We start from the raw sequence: 21,014 nt of genomic DNA, 5'->3' as shown, positions 1-21,014 counted from the left end.
TGCACTACCCTCTGTTGTGTATTGCGGTAGGAGGCCGAGCAGTTGCCATACCAGGCAGTGATGCAACCAGTCTGGATGCTCTCAATGGTGCAGCTGTAGAAACTTTTGAGGATCTGAGGACTTATGCCAAATCTTTTCAGTCTCCTGAGAGGGAATAGGCTTTGTCGTGCCCTCTTCACGACTGTCTTGGTGTGTTTGGACTATGATAGTTTGTTGGTGATGTGGACACCAAGGAACTTGACGTTCTCAACCTGCTCCACTGCAGCCCTGTCAATGAGAATGTGGGCATGCTCAGTCCTCCTTTTCCTATAGTCCACAATCATCTTCTTTGTCTTGATCACGTTGAGGGAGAGGTTGTTGTCCTGGTACCACATGGCCAGGTCTCTGACCTCCCTATAGGCTGTCTCATCGTTGTTGGTGATCAGGCCTACTACTGTTCGGCAAACTTGATGATGGTGTTGGAGTCGTGCCTGGCCATGCAGTCATGAGTGAACAGGGAGTACAGGAGGGTACTGAGCATGCACCCCTGATGGGCCCCTGTATCGAGGATCAGCGTGGTGGATGTGTTGTTACATACCCTTACCACCTGGGGGCGGCCTGTCTGGAAGTCCAGGATCCAGTTGCAGAGGGAGGTGTTTAGTCCCAGGGTCCTTAGCTTAGTGATTAGCTTTGAGGGCACTATGGTGTTGAACGCTGAGCTTTAGTTAATGAATAGCATTCTCACATAGGAGTTCCTTTTGTCAAGGTGGGAAAGGGCAGTGTTGAGTGCAATAGAGATTGCATCATCTGTGGATCTGTTGAGGCGGTATGCAAATTGGAGTGGGCCTAGGATTTTTGGGATAATGGTGTTGATGTGAGCCATGACCAGCCTTTCAAAGCACTTCATGGCTAAGGTAGTCATTTAGGCAGGTTACCTTAGGGACAGGGACTATGGTGGTCTGTTTGAAACATGTTAGTATTACAGACTCAGTCGGGGACAGGTTGAAAATGTCAGTGAAGACACTTGCCAGTTGCCAATCTTAGACCTGTATTGATGCTTTGCCTGTTTGATGGTTCGTCAGAGGGCATAGCAGGATTTCTTATAAGCTTCTGGGTGAGATTGCCGCTCCTTGAAAGCGGCAGCTCTAACCTTTAGCTCAGTACGGATGTTGCCTGTAATCCATGACTTCTGGTTGGTGTAAGTACGTATGGTCATAGTGGGGACGGCGTCATCGATGCACTTATTGATGAAAAACTGGGCACAACCATTGTGATACATGGGAGAGTTTTTCTGGACAAAAATAATTACACAAGCATTGTAACAATTAGTATCACAAAAATATCAGTTGAATCACACCCATTGTGTCAAATGTGTTGTACATCAGTTGTACAAGCTCAGTGTATACAGCACATGCTCTGTGCTGGCATGCAAATCCCGAGCTACAACTCTCTCCCAGTCTACCACACCACAGTGAGTTAGCATTAGCCACTCCAGACTGCTTATGTAATACATAGGACTTATTGCTAGCCAAAGCTATCGCCACCAATTAAACATGAATGAAACAATGTGGACCTTTTCTCCTGGATTATCAACCCAGATAATCTGAGGGTCCGTTTTGTGATATTACTAAAACCTTCTCAGTAACTGTATTTTGTGTGTGACTGTATTTTGTGTGTGCGTGTGTGTGTGAATGTGTATTGTATGTGGTGCCGGTTCCTGAGTAGATATCTTCAGGGTCAATACTGCTATATTCCTCAGTAAATGTAGGAAATGGTCCAAAGAAATGATCATATTTTTAAACATAAAACAACTTTGCGGGGACCTTTGAAGGACACACGCACAGACAGTGATGTGGTAAGGACAGACTATACTTCTTCTGCAGGCCATGTCCCCATGCCATACTTATTAACTGTGTGTGTGAGCTGAGGAGAGCACTGCCAGCAGTCACACACACACTGAATAATACAGTATGTGCCCAGTCAGGCTGGGTAAAGAAATACTTTGATTAAAAAAACAACTCCAGGGGTTTTTCATTAAAACTACTGCTGTATAAAACATGGAGATTTTAGGGTGAGGGACTTCAATATCCCTAGACAGAAACTTTAAAATATCTCAAATGAGTCTAAGCCTTATTTATAATTTACATATGTACGCAACGCAAGAACGCAATGAAATATGAAAAATGCCGATCCTGCGTAATTGCGTTAAGTTACAAAATGGCATTGCTGCACACGTTTGCATATTTTTGCTTTGCAAGAACGCAGGACCTCCAATTTGTGTAGCTAATTCTGTATTTTCGTTGTGTACACGTAAGATATAAATTAGATCTAAGACACTCAAATAGGACAGAAAGCATGGAGCTTGGGGGCTTTCAGACAAGGGACTCTGATCCTTATGTGAGTTTTCAAAAGTCTTAGACAAGAAACTTCATTACGATACCGCTATGTCCTTTGTGGTCAGCCCGGTGATGACGAAGTTTAATACAGAATCGGAAACCTTTATCATCTAGCTTTTCTTGGCATTTAGGGAAATTGTAGCCTGCAGACACGGTTTCTGCATCCAACTGTGCAGCAGTGTCGCCTTGCCAAATAAGACAATGACAAGCATAAAAAGATTGGCAAACAAGTTAGAATTTACCCAAAGGATTTCAGTAGCATTTTGATTTAAACACTATACTGTCATGGCAAGTTGTAGACAATAACGTGTCTTCCTATATAGAGTAGTAGGCATCAGAGAGCACTTCAGTCTGGGCGCATGGTAGATCACCTTGGGAGTTGGGACCATTTAGCATTTGAGCTACGTTGTTTCACGATGGAAAAGTCAGCCAGATAAAATAAGGCCTAAAGCTGTGTCTGATTACTCTAGGGACCAGTGGGAGGAGAGCTGGACTGTTCACTAAGCACCTGGCTGCTATGGAGACAGGTACAGAGAAACAGACAAATGGCGCATGTGGGAGCGTGTGGAAGCATGCATGCATGCACATGCAAGCACACACCTGCACAGAGATATACTCAAAAACACACACACACACAAACACCTGGACAAACACGCAATGCACATACAAACACAGGACACGAGTTCGGTAAACACAAATAAAGGTTATTCATAGGTCACGCTTTGAACAGCAAATGCAACAGGCACAGATAGTTCAAACTAGTTGTAATATAATTGGCCTCGCCCTTCTATGGAAATACCCTAACCCAGTGGTTCTCAAACCGGGTCCTGGAGACCCAAAGCGGTGAAAATGTAGTTTTTTTGCCCAAGCAAAATCAAATCACCATCAAGCTTTGATGATTTAAATCAGGTGTGTAGTGCGAAGAAAAAAACAAAAATGTGTATCCCTTTGTGTCCTCAGGACCAGGAATGAGAACTACTGCCCTAAACCCAATGACAACTATACAGGGGCAGCGGCAGCAGTTAGCCTAGAAGTTAGAGCATTGGGCTGGTAATCATAACGTCGGTGGTTTCAATCCCCAAGCCGACTAGGTGAAAGATGTGCCTTGAGCAAGGCACATAACCCTAATTACTCAGGTAAGTCGCTCTGGATAAGAACGTCTGTTAAATGACTCAAATGTAAATACAGAATTACAGACATCCATGCACACACACGTGACCTTATCCCCAAGTGGTCAACCTAGCGTGCCGGACTAAGGACGCCACCAGTTACACAACGGCGTTGTGTTTTGCACAAGGCGTCTCGTTTCTCTCTCTCAGGCCGATCGGTGGAATTTCATGCACACTTTATGTAAACTAATCTAACAGAACCGGAGGAAGACTTACTTCTTGAATTGCTTGAGGAAAATGCCCACGTTCATGCCACGCTTGGAGTCCAGAATGCTGATCTGAGAACAGTAGAAAGAGAGGAACATGATTCAGTACAGGAGGATATATGTGGGAATGATGGTGATGCTAGATTCGGGTTGCAAAGCTGCCGATAATTTACCAAAATTACAGGGATCTTCAATAATTTTGGGAAATAACAGGTAATCTATGGCAATCTACAATGACTATACAAAACATTAAGAACACATTCTCTTTCCATGACCAGGTGAATCCAGGTGAAAGTTATGATCCCTTATTGATGTCACTTGTTAGTGTTTTCTGTTTTTGAACGATTACAAACATACCCATTACATGATGTAACCACCACTATGCTTGAAAATAATGAAGAGCAGTACTCAGTAAAGTGCTAGATTTTCTCCAAACATAACACTTTATATTCAGGACAAAAAGTTTTTTATGCATGTTTTAGAATATTTTGTATGATGTAGAGGTTTCCTTCTTCGCTCTGTCAATTAGGTTAGTTTTTAAATCAATCCACGATTGTGCCCCCTCAATACATGTCAGACATGCTTTTAAGTTATGTACCCAGTAGGTTCCTCAGGTCCTCTGGCACTGACCTTTTAACTATCCCAAAGCCTAGGACCAAGAAGCATGGAGAGGCAGCCTTTAGTCATTATGCCCCCAGCCACTGGAATAGCCTGCCATAGAAACTGAGGGGGGCTGAAACTGTAGACATATTTAAAACAAAGATCTTAAAACACATATTTTGAGCTTTGCTTTTCCTTAGGGTGCTCTTTAGTTGTTCACTTGTTTTGTATCATATGTGCAGTAAATATTTCCTATTTTATTTTCATCGTTTTTTCTTTGTTTTTTTTCTTCCTGTAAAGCACATTGCGTTGCATTCCACGTCTGAAATGTGTTGTATAAATATGGCTTGATTTGTTTTGATTTAGTATTGTAAAGTAACTACAATGTTGTTGATCCATCCTCAGTTTTCTTCTATCACAGCAGCTCCACTGAAATACATATTGAAATGGTCACTGGAAAAGGGGACGTTGGCAAATGTATGGAAGCATGCTAAACTGTGTCCTATCCCGAAAGACAGCAAAGAACCCATTACCCCTGCCAATAGTCAACCAATTAGTTTACTCCCTTCACTCAGTAAGATATTGGGGGTTATTGTGAGTAGACAAATACAGGAGTACATGGAAAATAATGATCTGATTACAGCCAATCAGCATGCTTATCTCAAAAACCATTCCACTACCACTGCATTGGTTGACATGACTGACCAGTGGCTCAGTGCTATGGATAATGGCAGGTTTTTGGGTGTACTATTTTTAGATTTAAGTGAGCATTTGATTTAGCAGATGATGAAATTATTTTGACAATAGGGGGCGCTATTTTAATTTTGGGATGAAAAACGTTCCCGTTTTAAACAAGAAATTTTGTCACGAAAAGATGCTCGACTATGCATATAATTGACATCTTTGGAAAGTAAACACCTGTTGTTTCCAAAACTGCAAAGATATTGTCTGTGAGTGCTTCAGAACTGATGTTACAGGCGAAACCCAGATAAAAATCCAATCAGGAAGTGCCGAATTTTTTGAAACCGCGTCATGCCAATGACTCCTTATATGGCTGTGAATGAGCTACGAATGAGCTTACGTTTTCCACGCATTCCCCAAGGTGTCTACAGCATTGTGACGTCTTTTTAGGCATTTCCATTGGAGAATGGCTGTAAGGGACCATATATAGCGAGTGGTCACATGGTGTCTCCCGGAGAAAATCTTGCGTAAAATACTGAGGTAGCCATTTTTCCAATCGCTTCTTATGAGAAACCAATTGTCTCGACGGATATATTTTCGAATATATATGTTAAAAACTTAAACACCAAGAAAACCAACGTTATGTTTGTCTGTTCCACCAGGAAAAGGCCAACACAGCATGGGATACATTTAAGTATGGGGGGAGTACAAATTGAGGAAGTGGCAGAAACCAAACTACTAGGAGTGCATGTAAAAATATATATTTTAAAACTGCATGCATGATCAGAAGGATAGCTAAATATTTCCTAGGAAAGATTCTTAAATAACCCAAGCATTAATTGGGAATCAGGTGAACTAGTGTTCTGTGGTCTGGGAAAATGCATCATCAAGTTAAATTAGGAGGCTGAAGATTGCACAGAAGAAAGTAGCAAAGATGTATTTTATTTCATAATATACACCATTTAAATCGGCCAAACTCTATTCACAACAGTATGCAGTTGGTAAGAGACAGACATTCATTAAATACTTGGATTAGATTGTCCACCATCTATGTGTTATCCAGACAGAAAAAGAGTATTCATCTGGCCAATATGTCAGTGTATTATGTCTGTATGTATGTGAAAATGTGATCGTATTATAAATTGTATTTTAATGTTTAAGTACTCTTGGAAGATTTGTCCAAATGAGGACTAAAAGAGATCCTGATAAAATAAAATCAAACCATTGGCCTTGTGGTGAAATCCCTGAGAAGTTTGTGTCACACCCTGACCTTAGAGATCCTTTTTATGTCTCTATATTGGTTTGGTCAGGAAGTGAGTTGGGGTGGGTATTCTATATTCTATTATTTGTATTTCTATGTTTTGGCCAGGTAGGGTTCTCAATCAGGGACAGCTGTCTATCGTTGTCTCTGATTGAGAACCATACTTAAGTAGCCCTTTTTTTCAGCTTTTCATGTTTAATTCATTTGTAAACATTTGTAAAAAAGTAATTCCACTTGGATATTATGGGGTATTGTGTGTAGGCCAGTGACAACATCAATTTAAAATGCTGATCATAACAGACTGAAATGTTGAGAAGGTCAACTCATACTTTCTGAAGGCACTATATGTCCTTTGTACAATTTTTTATTTTACCCATATTTAACTAGGCAAGTTAAGAACAAATTCTTATTTTCAATGACAGCCTAGGAATAGTGGGTTAGCTGCCTGTTCAGGGCCAGAACAACAGATTTGTACCTTGTCAGCTCGGGGATTTGAACTTGCAACTTTCTGTTTACTAGTCCAACACGCTAACCACTAGGCTACCCTGCCACCCCAATCAAGGGGTTCTCTGGAGTAGTGGGCAGCATGTTGTTATATTTGGAGTCCCTTGAGGAATAGGGGTTGTGAAATAACAGCCTATATTCCCTCCAGGTTGCTCAGACTGTCAAACTGTGACATTAGCTAAGCCTCACGCGGGCATAGCTTTACAGTTCGTTCAAAGCCTTTTTCAGGGGTATACAATTATTTACACTACACTCGCCATTGACACGTTTCTTGTTTCGAGACACGCATGCCGTAAAATTGGCTTTTGTATCCGTTAGTATTACTTCCATCCCTCGAGACAAAGCTGATTGTGCTGTGCTGTTGTGTACGCTTGTGTTCTGTGATAAGTACAGTGAGTTCAGGTACAGTTTTCTGTCTGTCTATACTGCTCTTGTTGCTGTCAATTTATGTTTTGTTATATTGTTTTTACTACAGAGCAAACTGCCATACCAACCAGTCAATCTTAGTCATGTTAGCGCAAACCCAAAACTCATTGTTAAGCACATTATACTGCTAACATATTTTTCTAGTGAAGTGGACCTACCAGCACTCTTATGTCCTGTAATTCCACCAGTAACACATAAACAGGTCAGGATATATCCCCATCCACCATTCACAATCTACCCAGTCATACTCACCTCGTCCTTGTTCTCCTTAAAGGACCGGGACCGGGTGATGCGGGCTGAGGAGCATCCACCAGTGGCGGGCACACCCTCCCGGCCCTGCGCCTCCTCCTGCTGGCCGAACAGCTCCTCCACGGAGCGCACGTCGATCTGGTACTGCTGCTGGCAGCGCACCGCCATGGTCCAGATGTTGGGCTGGCCCCGCACCTTCTCCTCCGGGATGGGCTTCCAGAAAAAGCTCCGCACCCTCCGCTTCTTCCGCACACCATGGCTGGAGAGGGAGGTTGATGGTGGGGGAGGGGGAGGGGGAGGAGGGGCGTTTGGGGGCAGGGGTGGTGGTGACGGTGGGGCGTAGTGGTGGGGTAGTGTTGTAGGGTGCAGGGGGTTCGTTGGGGAAGGGAGAGGGGAGATTAGAAGATGGGGGGTGTGGCCCGACATTGGGGAGAGGTCGGAGGTGGTGCTGGTGGTGCTGGTGGTGGTGGCGGCGCTGCTGCACTCACTGCTGCAGCTCTCTGTCTCATTAGCCAGCGACGGGCTGCTCATAACATGCATCACACTAGCGCACCATTGGGGTGGGTCCTAATTCTGAGAGGCCACTACGTCAGATTCTCTCTGCCCTCAATTTCACTCTCGAGAGTTTGAAGTAGTCCAATCAACTAACAACCTTTCACGCAACTTAAACTCAAGTTATTCAGGTAGGTCGAAGAAATCATAAACTGTCTGTGGTTTTAAAAACTAATAAAATCACGGGTCAAGGGTTAAATGTCAAAATAGCTCGAGCACAATAGACGTTCTGTCTAGTCACGGCGAGGTTAACATGCTCTCTAATTCCGTCTGTCTCCATCTTGCTGCCGGTATACCATCACTTCAAACTGGGCCTTGTTAGGGTTCTGGAGCGTTCTGTGGAGGTCGTCGTTGGGGGAACCACCATGGACCTATAGGGATGTACAAAAACAACACAAGAGAGGATTATTTGGGGGCAGTCATGCATGTTGTCCCCAGGATAATCTAAATTAGGGGAAATTGAGGGGTGCGACACATCAAAAGAGAGAAGGGGGAACCACCCCGGTCGAGGGGAAACCACAATAGGAATATGACAGACTCCATTACTCTTTTGAAGTCCTTGAAGTCAACCTGCTGGGTGTAAAATGTCCGGTGACACTAGTCTACACATACTTACGCCCAGGGTTACTGGAAGGTATCCAAAGCACAACATGGATTTGCCAGGGGCGTATTTAGTTTTCCACAGGTTAGCGAACATGCCATTTCTTTACACTTTCCCTTTGTGGATTTGAATATAGTTTTAGAGTATTAAACCATTGAATTGTATTAATTTTCATTTGTACTGAAGTTCCCAGTCCACTTCTCTGTGGAAGTTTTCTCATGTAGGAGTTAAATATCATAGATTGGATGATAGGTTGTTCTACTGACCTCCCTTTATGACTGGGAGTGGACTGACCAATCTACTACATGAGTGACATCATCTTAGACCTTTGCATAAAAGGAGTAATACTCCATCGACGTTCGCACAACAACCCACATTTCAATATGCAAAGCACCTGATGTCACAAAGACAGCTGTTGCCACAGGAGCGGCACAAAACATAAAGGTCAACTTTGAGGAAAAGTACCTCAAACCAAAACGAACCACCTTAAACGAGTGGCGCAGCGGTCTGATGCACTGTGTCTCAGTGCAAGAGGTGTCACTCCAGTCTCTGGTTTGAATCCAGGCTGCATCACATACGGCCATGATTAGGAGTATTATAGGGCGGTGCACAATTGGCCCAGCTTTGCTGTTGTAGGCCATCATTGTAAGTAAGAATTTGTTCTTAATTGACTTGCCTAGTTAAATAAATAAAGGACCTTAGTTTCACCTGAATATGATAAATTATTCTTGTAAGGAAGCATTTGAACCAGTCCGAGAGCCAACTGACAATTACTGCCGAGGTGCTGACCTGTTGCACCCTCGACAAGCACTGTGATTATTATTATTTGACCCTGCTGGTCATCTATGAACATTTGAACATCTTGTCCATGTTCTGTTATAATCTCCACCCGGCACAGCCAGAAGAGGACTGGCCACCCCTCAGAGCCTGGTTCCTCTCTAGGTTTCTTCCTAGGTTCTGGCCTTCATAGGGAGTTTTTCCTAGCCACCTTGCTTCTACACCTGCATTGCTTGCTGTTTGGGGTTTTAGGCTGGGTTTCTGTACAGCACTTTGTGACATCAGCTGATGTGAAAAGGGCTTTATTAATAAATGTGATTGATTTTTCATGCAAAGCCTGATTGCTTAAATGTTGTTTTGTGTTACATGCCAAAATCATCTTAAAGTGACTTTATTGAGCTACACAGTCAATTTCAATTCAGGATGATTTGTACATGCATACAATGCAAAGCATGTTAATATCGGGGAGATTTTTTTTAAGTTTGGAGAAAGTGGCAAGGTAAAGTAAACCAAAGCATGGATTGCTATCTTTTCTGCTTACAGGGTAAGGAAACCAATATATAATTTTGTAATTTGAGTGAGCCATCTCTTTAAGTTCTGCTTTAACAATACCTTCTGTTGTACAGTACTTTCAGGTTTTGTCGAATAATAAGAATGAAAGGAGTAGCCTCCGGAAAACGGATAGGAAGACAGAAGACTCGATCACATTTCTCTCATCCTAATCCCTTTGTCTGTTTGATAAAAGACCACGACCATAAGCGAGGCAAATAGGGTCTTCCTCCCTTTTCAAATCAACCCCCATAGTTCTGTGATGGTGACTAACTCTCTTTCAGAACAACACATCACTCACAACCTAAGCTGACATGGCCTTGGTCATGTGATAGCCATTCATTTCCAAACAAGGAAAGGGATAGCTGACCTGACAAAACAAGGAACTGGATATGAGGCATAATAATGGTACAGTGGAAACATCAGTCAGGAAACATCAGTGCTCCAGTATGCCCCTAAGCACTGACTTAAAATCAGCCTTTCCTACTCCAACCCTATCATTAAACATTTGAGACAAAACAAAATCAAATTGACCCTGGGTCAGGGATTTAAGACTTTTATGCTAACAATTTAGTCTATTTTAACCAAAGGCCTGCTGTTTTCTGGATCTTTCCGTGTCATGTCAACAGCACTACATCAGTTAGCACCCTGTCCACCGGATCCCAGGGATCTTTTACTAATTCATATGGCTGACGTCACGGCCGGCCTCGTGTTGCCTGCTCGTAGTGCAACTTCAGCTGTCCTGTCCTCGCCCGTCGCTCATGCCTTATTCATGGAACCTGTGAGGAGCACTTGACCCCATGGTGAATCATCTTCTAAAAGGATGCTGCTAGATATGTGGTGATTAGGTAGGCTAGATTAGGCTATGCTAGGAGATGCAATTGGGAAAACAGGCCGTGGGAGGGAGGGGGTTAAAGCTGCTATAGCCGCCTTCTCTGGCTCACTCGCCTATCTGGTTTAGAGGTCGACCGATTAATCGGAATGGCCGATTAATTAGGGTCGATTTCAAGTTTTTCATAACAATCGGAAATCGGTGTTTTTGGGCGCCAATTTGCCGAATAAATGTTTTTTTTTTGAACACCTTTATTTAATCTTTATTTAACTAGGCAAGTCAGTTAAGAACACATTCTTATTTTCAATGATGGCCTAGGAACGGTGGGTTAACTGCCTTGTTCAGGGGCAGAAAGACAGATTTTCACCTTGTCAGCTCGGGGGACTCAATCTTGCAACCTTACAGTTAACTAGTCCAACGCAATAACGACCTACCTCTCTCTCGTTGCACTCCACAAGGAGACTGCCTGTTACGCAAATGCAGTAAGCCAAGGTAAGTTGCTAGCTAGCATTAAACATATCTTATAAAAAACAATCAATCATAATCACTAGTTAACTACACATGGTCAATGATATTACTAGATATTATCTAGCGTGTCCTGTGTTGCATATAATCTGACTGAGCATACAAGCATACAAATCAAATCAAATCAAATTTATTTATATAGCCCTTCGTACATCAGCTGATATCTCAAAGTGCTGTACAGAAACCCAGCCTAAAACCCCAAACAGCAAGCAATGCAGGTGTAGAAGCACGGAAGTACAAGTATCTAAGTATCTGACTGAGCGGTGGTAGGCAGAAGCAGGCGCGTAAACATTCATTCAAACAGCACTTTTGTGCGTTTTGCCAGCAGCTCTTTGTTGTGCGTCAAGCATTGCGCTGTTTATGACTTCAAACCTATCAACTCCCGAGATGAGGCTGGTGTAACCGAAGTGAAATGGCTGGCTAGTTAGCGCGCGCTAATAGCGTTTCAAACGCCACTCGCTCTGAGCCTTGGGGTGGTTGTTTCCCTTGCTCTGCATGGGTAACACTGCTTCGATGTGGTGGCTGTTGTCGTTGTGCTGCTGGATCGAGCCCACGGAGCGAGGAGAGGGACGGAAGCTATACTGTTACACTGGCAATACTAAAGTGTCTATAAGAACATCCAATAGTCAAAGGTTAATGAAATACAAATGGTAGAGAGGGAAATAGTCCTATAATAACTACAACCTAAAACTTCTTACCTGGGAATATTGAAGACTCATGTTAAAAGGAACCACCATATGTTCTCATGTTCTGAGCAAGGAACTGAAACGTTAGCTTTCTTACATAGCACATACCATACTTTTACGTTATTCTCCAACACTTTGTTTTTGCATTATTTAAACCAAATTGAACATGTTTCATTATCTACTTGAGGCTAAATTGATTTTATTGATGTATTATATTAAGTTAAAATAAGTGTTAATTCAGTATTGTTGTAATTGTCATTATTACAATTACATTTATTCTTATTTTACCGGTATCGGTATCGGCGTTGAAAAATCATAATCGGTCGACCTCTAATCTGGTTGTTGTCATAATGTATTTGCTATGAAGTCAGCTGCTCCGGAGTCGCATGGTGTGCACGCACGCACGAGCACGCGCACACGCACACACACACGATGGAGGGGATAGGGCTAGAGGGAATGGAGGCAGTTTTACGGGTTCCTGACCAATTGTGCTATTTTGTACAATTTATTTTTAGCTTTTTTTGTACATAATGTTTTCGTAATCGTTTGCTATGGCCGATAAGAGCTTCAGGGCATCAAAACAGCTATCACTAACCTCGATTTGGACAAGGACTTCTACTTCAACGAGTCAGAAGTGAAATATATATTGATATATTGATATATTGATCAGGCCCAGATCACGAACATTCGAAGAAGGAGGGGACGGCGCTGTAGAGGCCGGCGTGTGAGATACCGGATGAGACTACGACGGAGAGTGGACAAATCGCTTCTACCCTCCGTTCTATTGGCGAACATACAATCACTGGAGAATAAACGGGATGAGCTCTAGAGTTTTGGACGACTGTGTGATCACGCTATCCGTAGCTGATGTAAGACCTTTGAACAGGTCAACATTCACAAGGCCGCAGGGCCAGACGGATTACCAGGACGTGTACTCCGAGCATGCGCTGACTAACTGGCAAGTGTCTTCACTGACATTTTCAACCTGTCCATGACTGAGTCTGTAATACCAACATGTTTCAAGCAGACCACCATAGTCCCTGTGCTCAAGAACACTAAGGTAACCTAACTAAATGACTACCGACCCGTAGCACTCACGTCTGTAGCCATGAAGTGCTTTGAAAGGCTGGTCATGGCTCACATCAACACCATTATCCCAGAAACCCTAGGCCCACCCTAATTTGCATATCGCCCCAACAGATCCACAGATGATGCAATCTCTATTGCACTCCACACTGCCCTTTCAGACCTGGACAAAAGGAACACCTATGTGAGAATGCTATTCATTGACTACAGCTCAGCGTTCAACACCATAGTGCCCTCAATGCTCATCACGAAGCTAAGGACCCTGGGACTAAACACCTCCCTTTGCAACTGGAACCTGGTCTTCCTGACGGGCCGCTCCCAGGTGGTAAGGGTATGTAACAACACATCCGCCACGCTGATCGTCAACACAGGGGCCCCTCAGGGGTGCGTGCTCAGTACTCTCCTGTACTCCCTGTTCACTCATGACTGCATGGCCAGGCACGACTCCAACACCATCACAAACAAACTATCATTGTCCAACCAACCAAGACAGTTGTGAAGAGCGCACGACAAAGCCTATTCCCCCTTAGGAGACTAAAAAGATATGGCATGGATCCTCAGATCCTCAAAAAGTTCTACAGCTGCACCATCGAGAGCATCCAAGCTACCTGCCATCCAGGACCTCCATACCAGGTGTCAGAGGAAGGCCCTAAAAATGTTCAAAGACTCCAGCCACCCAAGTCATAGACTGTTCTCTCTGCTACCACATGTCAAGCGTTACCAGAGCGCTAAGTCTTGGTCCAAAAGGCTTCTTAACAGCGTCTACCCCCAAGCCATAAGACTCCTGAACAGTTAATCAAAGGGTGACCCAGACCCATCTTTTACGCTGCTGCTACTGTCTGTTTATTATCTCTGCATAGTCCCTTTAACTCCACCTACACGTACATTTTACCTCAATTACCTCGACTAACCGGTGCCCCAGCACATTGATTCTGTATCGATACCCCCTGTAAATAGCCTCGCTGTTGTTATTTTACTGCTGCTGTTGAATAATTTGTTACTTTTATTTGAATTTTTTAACTTATTTTTCTTCACTGCATTGTTGGTTAAGGGCTTGTAAGTAAGCATTTCACTGTAAGCATTGCACTGTTGTGTTCGGCGCATGTGACAAATAAAATTGGATTTGAAAACATTAAGGACACCTGCTCTTTTCATGACATATACTGACCAGGTGAATACAGATGATAGCTATGATCGCTCACTTGTTAAATCCACTTCAATCAGTGTATATGAAGGGGAAGAAACAGGTTAAAGAAGGATTTTTAAGCCTTGAGACAATTGAGACATGGATTGTGTATGTGTACCATTCAGGGGTGAATAGTAAAGACAAAAGATTTAAGTGCCTTTGAACGGGGTATGGTAGTATGTGCCAGGTGCACCGGTTTGTGTCAAGAACTGCAACTCTGGGTTTTTCACGCTCAACAGTTTCCCGTGTGTATCAAAAATGGTCAACCAACCAAAGGACATCCAGTCAACTTAACACAACTGCGATAAGCATTGGAGTCAACATGGGCCAGCATACCTGTGAAACGCTTTCGACACCTTGTAGAATCCTTTGAGGCTGTTTGAGGGCAAAAGGGAGGGGGTGGGGGGTGCAAATCAACATTAGGAAGTTGTACTTAATTTTTTGTACAGTCAGTGTATATAATTTTAAAGTCAGAGCATTCCCACAGATGTTCAAATAACGCTAACTGTCAATGACAACGACAGTAAAATTCCCTGAAGGCAACAGACAGAGTTGGAATGAGTGTCTAGCTACAATACATCCATCCACCTGCTGTACTGAGAGTGAGTGAGCCCAGACAAACTGTTGAGGATCTCATTGTGGTAGTCCACCTGTTGTCAGGCCTGCAGCGTTCCCACATCCCACACCCCCATCCGTCTTTATCAGTGACAGGGATACCCCACCCAGCCTCATTAACTACTGGGCATGATGTGCCCCCCCCGCCACAGAGAGAAAGGGTTAAGATGGACGCACAAAGGCTTCTTTAAAGTTTATCTTTAAAGGAGAGGTAGTGTGGATTGTTGAAGCTGGCTTTTAAGCCCTGAGGATAGTGTGGCCAGATTCTACACAATAGGGGGAAAGGGGGGTGGCAGAGACCTGATATTGGATGTGTGTCTGTGTGTGTGGTTCTCCAACTCTCGGGTGACATTCTTTACCTAGACCATGTGGCATATTACTTTCCCCCTAGCCCACCACCCACTTCGCATTCACTACTCCAATATTGGGGGCTGAGGAGACAAATCCTCCTCCAGATCAGAGGGAGAGTTGTAATCCGGCGTCCCCGAGAGAGGTCACTTCCTGTGGCTGTTTGAATGCTTGTTAACCCCAGCACAAACACACAGTCACAGACACACACACACAGACACACACACAGTCTGAGTGCTCGTTAACCACCGCAGCGCCGGGGCTTTTCACTCGCACAGTCGGGGCAGAGAGGGTCCGCCTCTCTGGGATTAAGCCAATCCTGCATCCGCCATCATCGCAGCAGAAACGCTTATTTAGAGGAGAGCAGCTTTGCGGAGAGCTCAGTGGGGGTATGGCTCCCGTGATTTTGAACTTCTCTGTTTTAGATCCCTCAAAAAGTTATTGATCTGGACTTGTCTACGTGTGTAAGGTAGTCAAATTGCCTATGGCATTCTTTCGTGTCTTCGTCATATCTCTTAGCCCTGTTTTACTTGTGTTTACCTCAGTAGGACTGCTTGTTGACCTTGTGACATTGAATCTTGTCCACATCTGTCTCTTTTCACTGTTCACCATCATGGAATGAATGTGTCATACCGGGATCAGTGTTTTCTGTCCAGGCTCCTTTTCAAGATACTATAGTAAAATCAGCACACTATGTCATAGAAACAGTCCTCTGCCTGGGCTGTCTAATCATATCTACACTGTATATTTATATTCTCTTTCAAACCAAACTTGCTAGGAAAATAAGGCAGCTTAGGCTTTGTTCAGTGTAGTACAGCATACCGGCTTCCTCACTTCCCCCTTCTCTGACACATCAGATGGGGAGGTGAGTGACACACTCAAGCACGCACACACACGCACATTGAAACAGTAAGGGGAGACGGAGTGTGAGTGAGGCAGAGCAAACGATGGGGCGAGCAGGTGGATATGTCAACTGTGTGAGATTAAACACACGCAGGCATTTACACAGACATACATAAACACAGTTACCCAGATACCCAGACAAAAGAGCCTCTCAGCCAAACAATCTCTTTTAATGAAAAGGATATGAAATGACGCCTTATGGGTGTGTGTGGCAAACAGGGACAAATGCTTCCAGTACACACTGTACAACAGTCACTGGCAAAAGCAGCAGAGGCACATAGGGCGGCAGGTAGCCTAGTGGTTAGAATGTTGGGCCAGTAAACTAAAGGTTGCAGGTTTGAATCCCAGAGCTGACAAAAAGCTGTCGTTCTGCCCCTGAGCAAGGCAGTTAACCCACTGTTCCCCAGGCCCTGAAGACGTGGATATCAATTATGGCAGCCCCCCACACCTCTCTGATTTAGTGGGTTAAATGTGAAACACACATTTCAGTTGTACAACTGACTGTCATTCAGATAAGGCAGGAGATGACAGATTGCAGCAATAATGTGCCCTAGGGGGATCACAATACTGCTTTCAGTCTTCTCTGCTCGTGGACTTGTCTACTCTGGTCTATCCACTTTCCTACATCACTGAATCTACCGCAACTCCTGTCGTGCAATATGTGTTATTCAGAGCAAAATGTGTCACTGTACCTGACGAGTCGAGGATTGAAATGTTTTGAGTGTAGACGAAAACCTCATCCATCTACTACTGTTATGAATATTGACAACAACTAGCACAAACAACAGATTAATACATCTACCATTCATGGTGGATGTTAGGCAACAATGTGAACAACGGGGGCTTTTATAAGACAAATCCTGATCGGATTCAAGAAAGAAAAGGGATTAATCAAATACTTTGAAAGATTGAGATTAAGATTGAGATTAGTGCTCGGATAGAGCCTGTATTTTCTGATTGAACATTATAGGCCAGTGTAAGTAGCTCTAGTAACTGAAAATGTACATGTCCCTTATGAAAATGAATCTCTCTTCCAGAATGAACGACAAAAAAAAATCCAAGTTGGAGTCCCTATTCTCTATAGTGCACCACTTTTGACCAGAGCTTTTAACCAGAGAACTATAGACCCTGGTCAAAAGTAGTGCACTATACAGGGAATATGGTGCCATTTGGGATACAACCAGACAGCCAGCTTACATAAGCTTCTGAGCCGATGCAATATTCAACACAGCAAATGCAACATGTACTTGCTCCTATGCAAATATATTATGAATTCATGATTCTCAAAGGACCTCTTCCTCTGAAAGTTTGAGCCATTTCTACCAAGATACTTCATAAGAAGTCACTGCGTATTTCATGGGGCATCTTCTATCATAACTCTTCTATTGTGAATCAAACAAATTAAAACAAATAAATAATTATAGAAATTCAGTTGGATTATGCTACACACAGATAGGCCTAGATGCACTGGGAATCAAACATGCAAACTTGACATGTTAATGGACCTTGAAGGAGGGGAAGTTGATTCCCTACTGTCTTTAGACTTTCTACTAATGTTAAAACATGAAAGAACTGTACACATCTAACCAAATCCTTTCCCTGGGTTAAATGCTCCCAGCTTTGAACATCATCCCTAGAGACAAATAACTCACCATTTAGACTCTTGCTGAGCAAACATTTTATCTAATGCGTCCCTACCATCTGTCAAATGAGCTCCTTATAAAGTGAAAGCCCTCTCCCTAAACACACACATACTTTCCCTCCCACTATCTCATCTCTTGACTGAGGTGTTCAAACGCCACATCGTTTTATGGCACGATTAAGTCCCTCGCTATTGGAATGGCTGTGATAACTTGGGGCCAATAAAAGATATCCAATGAAGGATACTAGCGTCTAAATTTTAAGATAAGGGAGAACTACTGCTTGACCTCTATTTCATAGCATCCCAAATAATCAAATGCAGCCAGTACATTATCAGACGATAGGATCTGCTGCTGGTTCAAGCTGGACTCAGGGGTAGACATAATATAGTAAATGTAAATCTGGGACACTCCAATTAGAATTATATGTTACGTTTCATATGGTATGTATCAATTTGTGGATGTCTATCATCGATTTCGTATGATATGTTACGAATTGAAATTCGCACATGTTACGAAATTTGCAAAACGTATGATATGTTACAAATGACAATTTTGTCTAGTAAGCTAACTCTAACGTTAGCTCGGTGGTTAACGTTAGCTATGCTAGGGGCTAGGGGCTATGGTTAGCAGTTAAGGTTAGGGTTAAGGTTAGGGCTAGGAGTTAGGTTAAAGGGTTAACGTTAGGGGAAGGATTAGCTAACATGCTACATTATTGCAAAGTAGCTAAAATGTAGTAATAGTTGCGGCAGGGTAGCCTAGTGGTTAGAGCGTTGGACTAGTAACCAGAAGGTTGCAAGTTCAAACCTCTGAGCTGACAAGGTACAAATCTGTCGTTCTGCCCCTGAACAGGCAGTTAATCCACTGTTCCTAGGCCGTCATTGAAAATAAGAATTTGTTCTTAACTGACTTGCCTGGTTAAATAAAGGTAAAATAAAAAAGTTGATAATTAGCAAAAACACTAAAGTTGTCCATGATGAGATTCAAACACGCAACCTTAGAGTTGCTAGACGTTTGTGTCATACACCCGACCAGCCACCCTACTTCTATTTTTGCCTAAAGTAACCTTCTATCTTATGTAACCATACCGAACGTAACATATCCTAGTAATTTGAGTATCCCGGATTTACGGTTATTATGTTACGTATGAGACAAAGCTGGCTGATTAAGCATATTCTGCAGGATCAAGGATACAAACAAACAACCAAAGCTGTGTATGGGACAGGTCATTATACTGGGTGTAAGGGTGTAACAGAACTCAATAGCTCATTACAAATCTCCCGGCTGTTAATGAGCTTTCAGCAGATTATCAGTTTGTTGTTGGTCTACTAGTAATTATGGACACTGAAATAATGGACACGGGTGATAAGGCCATGGTGAACTTTGCAATGAGTGAAGTAGTTATACAAATCAAATACATTATTTGTGAATAATATAGAGGTTCACCTCACAATATTCAGACAAAACATTTATCCAGACCAAACATTATGTTGTAATCACAATTTTATGGTTTGGAAAGCAGTCATAACAAATGACAATCAAATCTCCTTGGTTTTTAAGAGTCTATCTGGGATCACCAAAATGATCATCATTCTTCCTCCAAACTGTCCCCCTCTGCCTCCCTGCTCTGACTCAACAGTGGCCTACAGACTACATTTTTTTCAAAACATTGCTATTAATACACTTCTATTCATTTTCTCCGCATCATAAACCTGTTCCCGGTGCGAGAAGGGCCGGGTGAAGGTTACAGTAATTACAGTGGCAAGAAAAAGTATGTGAATCCTTTGGAATTACCTGGAATTCTGCCTAAATTGGTCATAAAATTCGATCTGATCTTCATCTGTCACAACAATAGACAAACATAGTCTTGCTTAAACTAATAACACACAAACAATTATATGTTTTCATGTCTTTATTGAACACACCGTGTAAACATTCACAGTGCAGGGTGGGAAAAGTATGTGAACCCTTGGATTTAATAACTGGTTAACCGTACTTTGGCAGTAATAACCTCAACCAAACTGTAGTTGCGGATCAGTTGCGGTTCTGTAGTTGCGGATCAGACCTGCACAACGGTCAGGAGGAATTTTGGACCATTCCCCTTTACAAAACTGTATCAGTTCAGCAATATTCTTGGGATGTCTGGTGTGAACCGCTCTCTTGAGGTCATGCCATAGCATCTCAATCGGGGTGAGGTCAGGACTCTGACTGGGCCACTCCATAAGGCATAATGTCTTCTGTTGAAGCCATTCTGTTGTTGATTTACTTCTGTGTTTTGGGTCGTTGTCCTGTTGCATCACCCAACTTCTGTTGAGCTTCAATTGGCGGACAGATAGCCTACATTCTCCTGCAAAATCTATTGATAAACTTGGGAATTCATTTTTCAATCGATGATAGCAAGCTGTCCAGACCCTGAGGCAGCAAAGCAGCTCCAAACCATGATGCTTCCTTCACCATACTTTAAAATTGGGATGAGGTTCACATACTTTTCCCAAACTACACTGTGAATGTCTATATGATGTATTCAATATAGACAAGAAAAATACAATAATGTGTATGTTATTAGTTTAAGCAGACTGTGTTTGTCTGTTGTTGTGACTTAGATGAAGATCAGATCTAATTGTATGACCAATTTATGGTGAAATCCGATTCCAAAGGGTTCAACATACTTCGTCTTGCCACTGTACACTTAATTCACATCTCTATTACATTTTCTCTGCGGCTCCAATTATTTCTTCCTCCCTCCAGTTGTTTTGTAATTGAGTAAAAGACATTGGGGGTACGGATGACACGGATGGCCGCATATTTGTCACACCGTGGAATTATCCAAATGAGTTGGTGTGATGGTGTCATACAGAAGTCAAACAGACAGACAGACAGATTCATCAATAAAAAGTAAACAATCTTACTGAACAATCCTACACAATCTTACTGAAAACATTAGTAAGATATATACAGTTGAAGTTGGAAGTTTACATACACCTCAGCCAAATACATTTAAACTCAGTTTTTCACAATACCTGACATTTAATCCTAGTAAACATTCCCTGTTTTAGGTCAGTTAGGAACACCACTTTATTTTAAGAATGTCAAATGTCAGATTAATAGTTGAGAGAATGATTTATTTCAGCTTTTATTTCTTTAATCACATTCCCAGTGGGTTAGAAGTTTACATATACTCAATTAGTATTTGGTAGCATTGCCTTTAAATTGTTTAACTTGGGTCAAACGTTTCAGATAGCC

The 21,014-nt window shown here is 42.6% G+C and overlaps 1 protein-coding gene across 1 annotated transcript in view; it reads right to left on the bottom strand.

Annotated features, from left to right (window-relative positions):
- The window catches only part of fhdc1 (FH2 domain containing 1), a 62,495-nt gene that overhangs the window by 26,693 nt on the left and 14,788 nt on the right, over positions 1-21,014 (bottom strand). The window contains exons 2-3 of the mRNA XM_042312092.1: positions 7,475-8,394; positions 3,761-3,822 (exon numbers count right to left, since the gene is read on the bottom strand). Coding sequence (XP_042168026.1) covers positions 3,761-3,822; positions 7,475-8,011 — 599 coding nt within the window. The 5' untranslated portion in view covers positions 8,012-8,394. The remainder of the gene's footprint in view (positions 1-3,760; positions 3,823-7,474; positions 8,395-21,014) is intronic.

The sequence above is a fragment of the Oncorhynchus tshawytscha genome, linkage group LG34 (genome assembly GCF_018296145.1).
Source record: "Oncorhynchus tshawytscha isolate Ot180627B linkage group LG34, Otsh_v2.0, whole genome shotgun sequence".
Taxonomy (NCBI): Eukaryota; Metazoa; Chordata; class Actinopteri; order Salmoniformes; family Salmonidae; genus Oncorhynchus; species Oncorhynchus tshawytscha.
The sequence above is the reverse complement of the archived record's forward strand: the minus strand, read 5'-3'. Positions and strand labels throughout refer to the sequence as shown.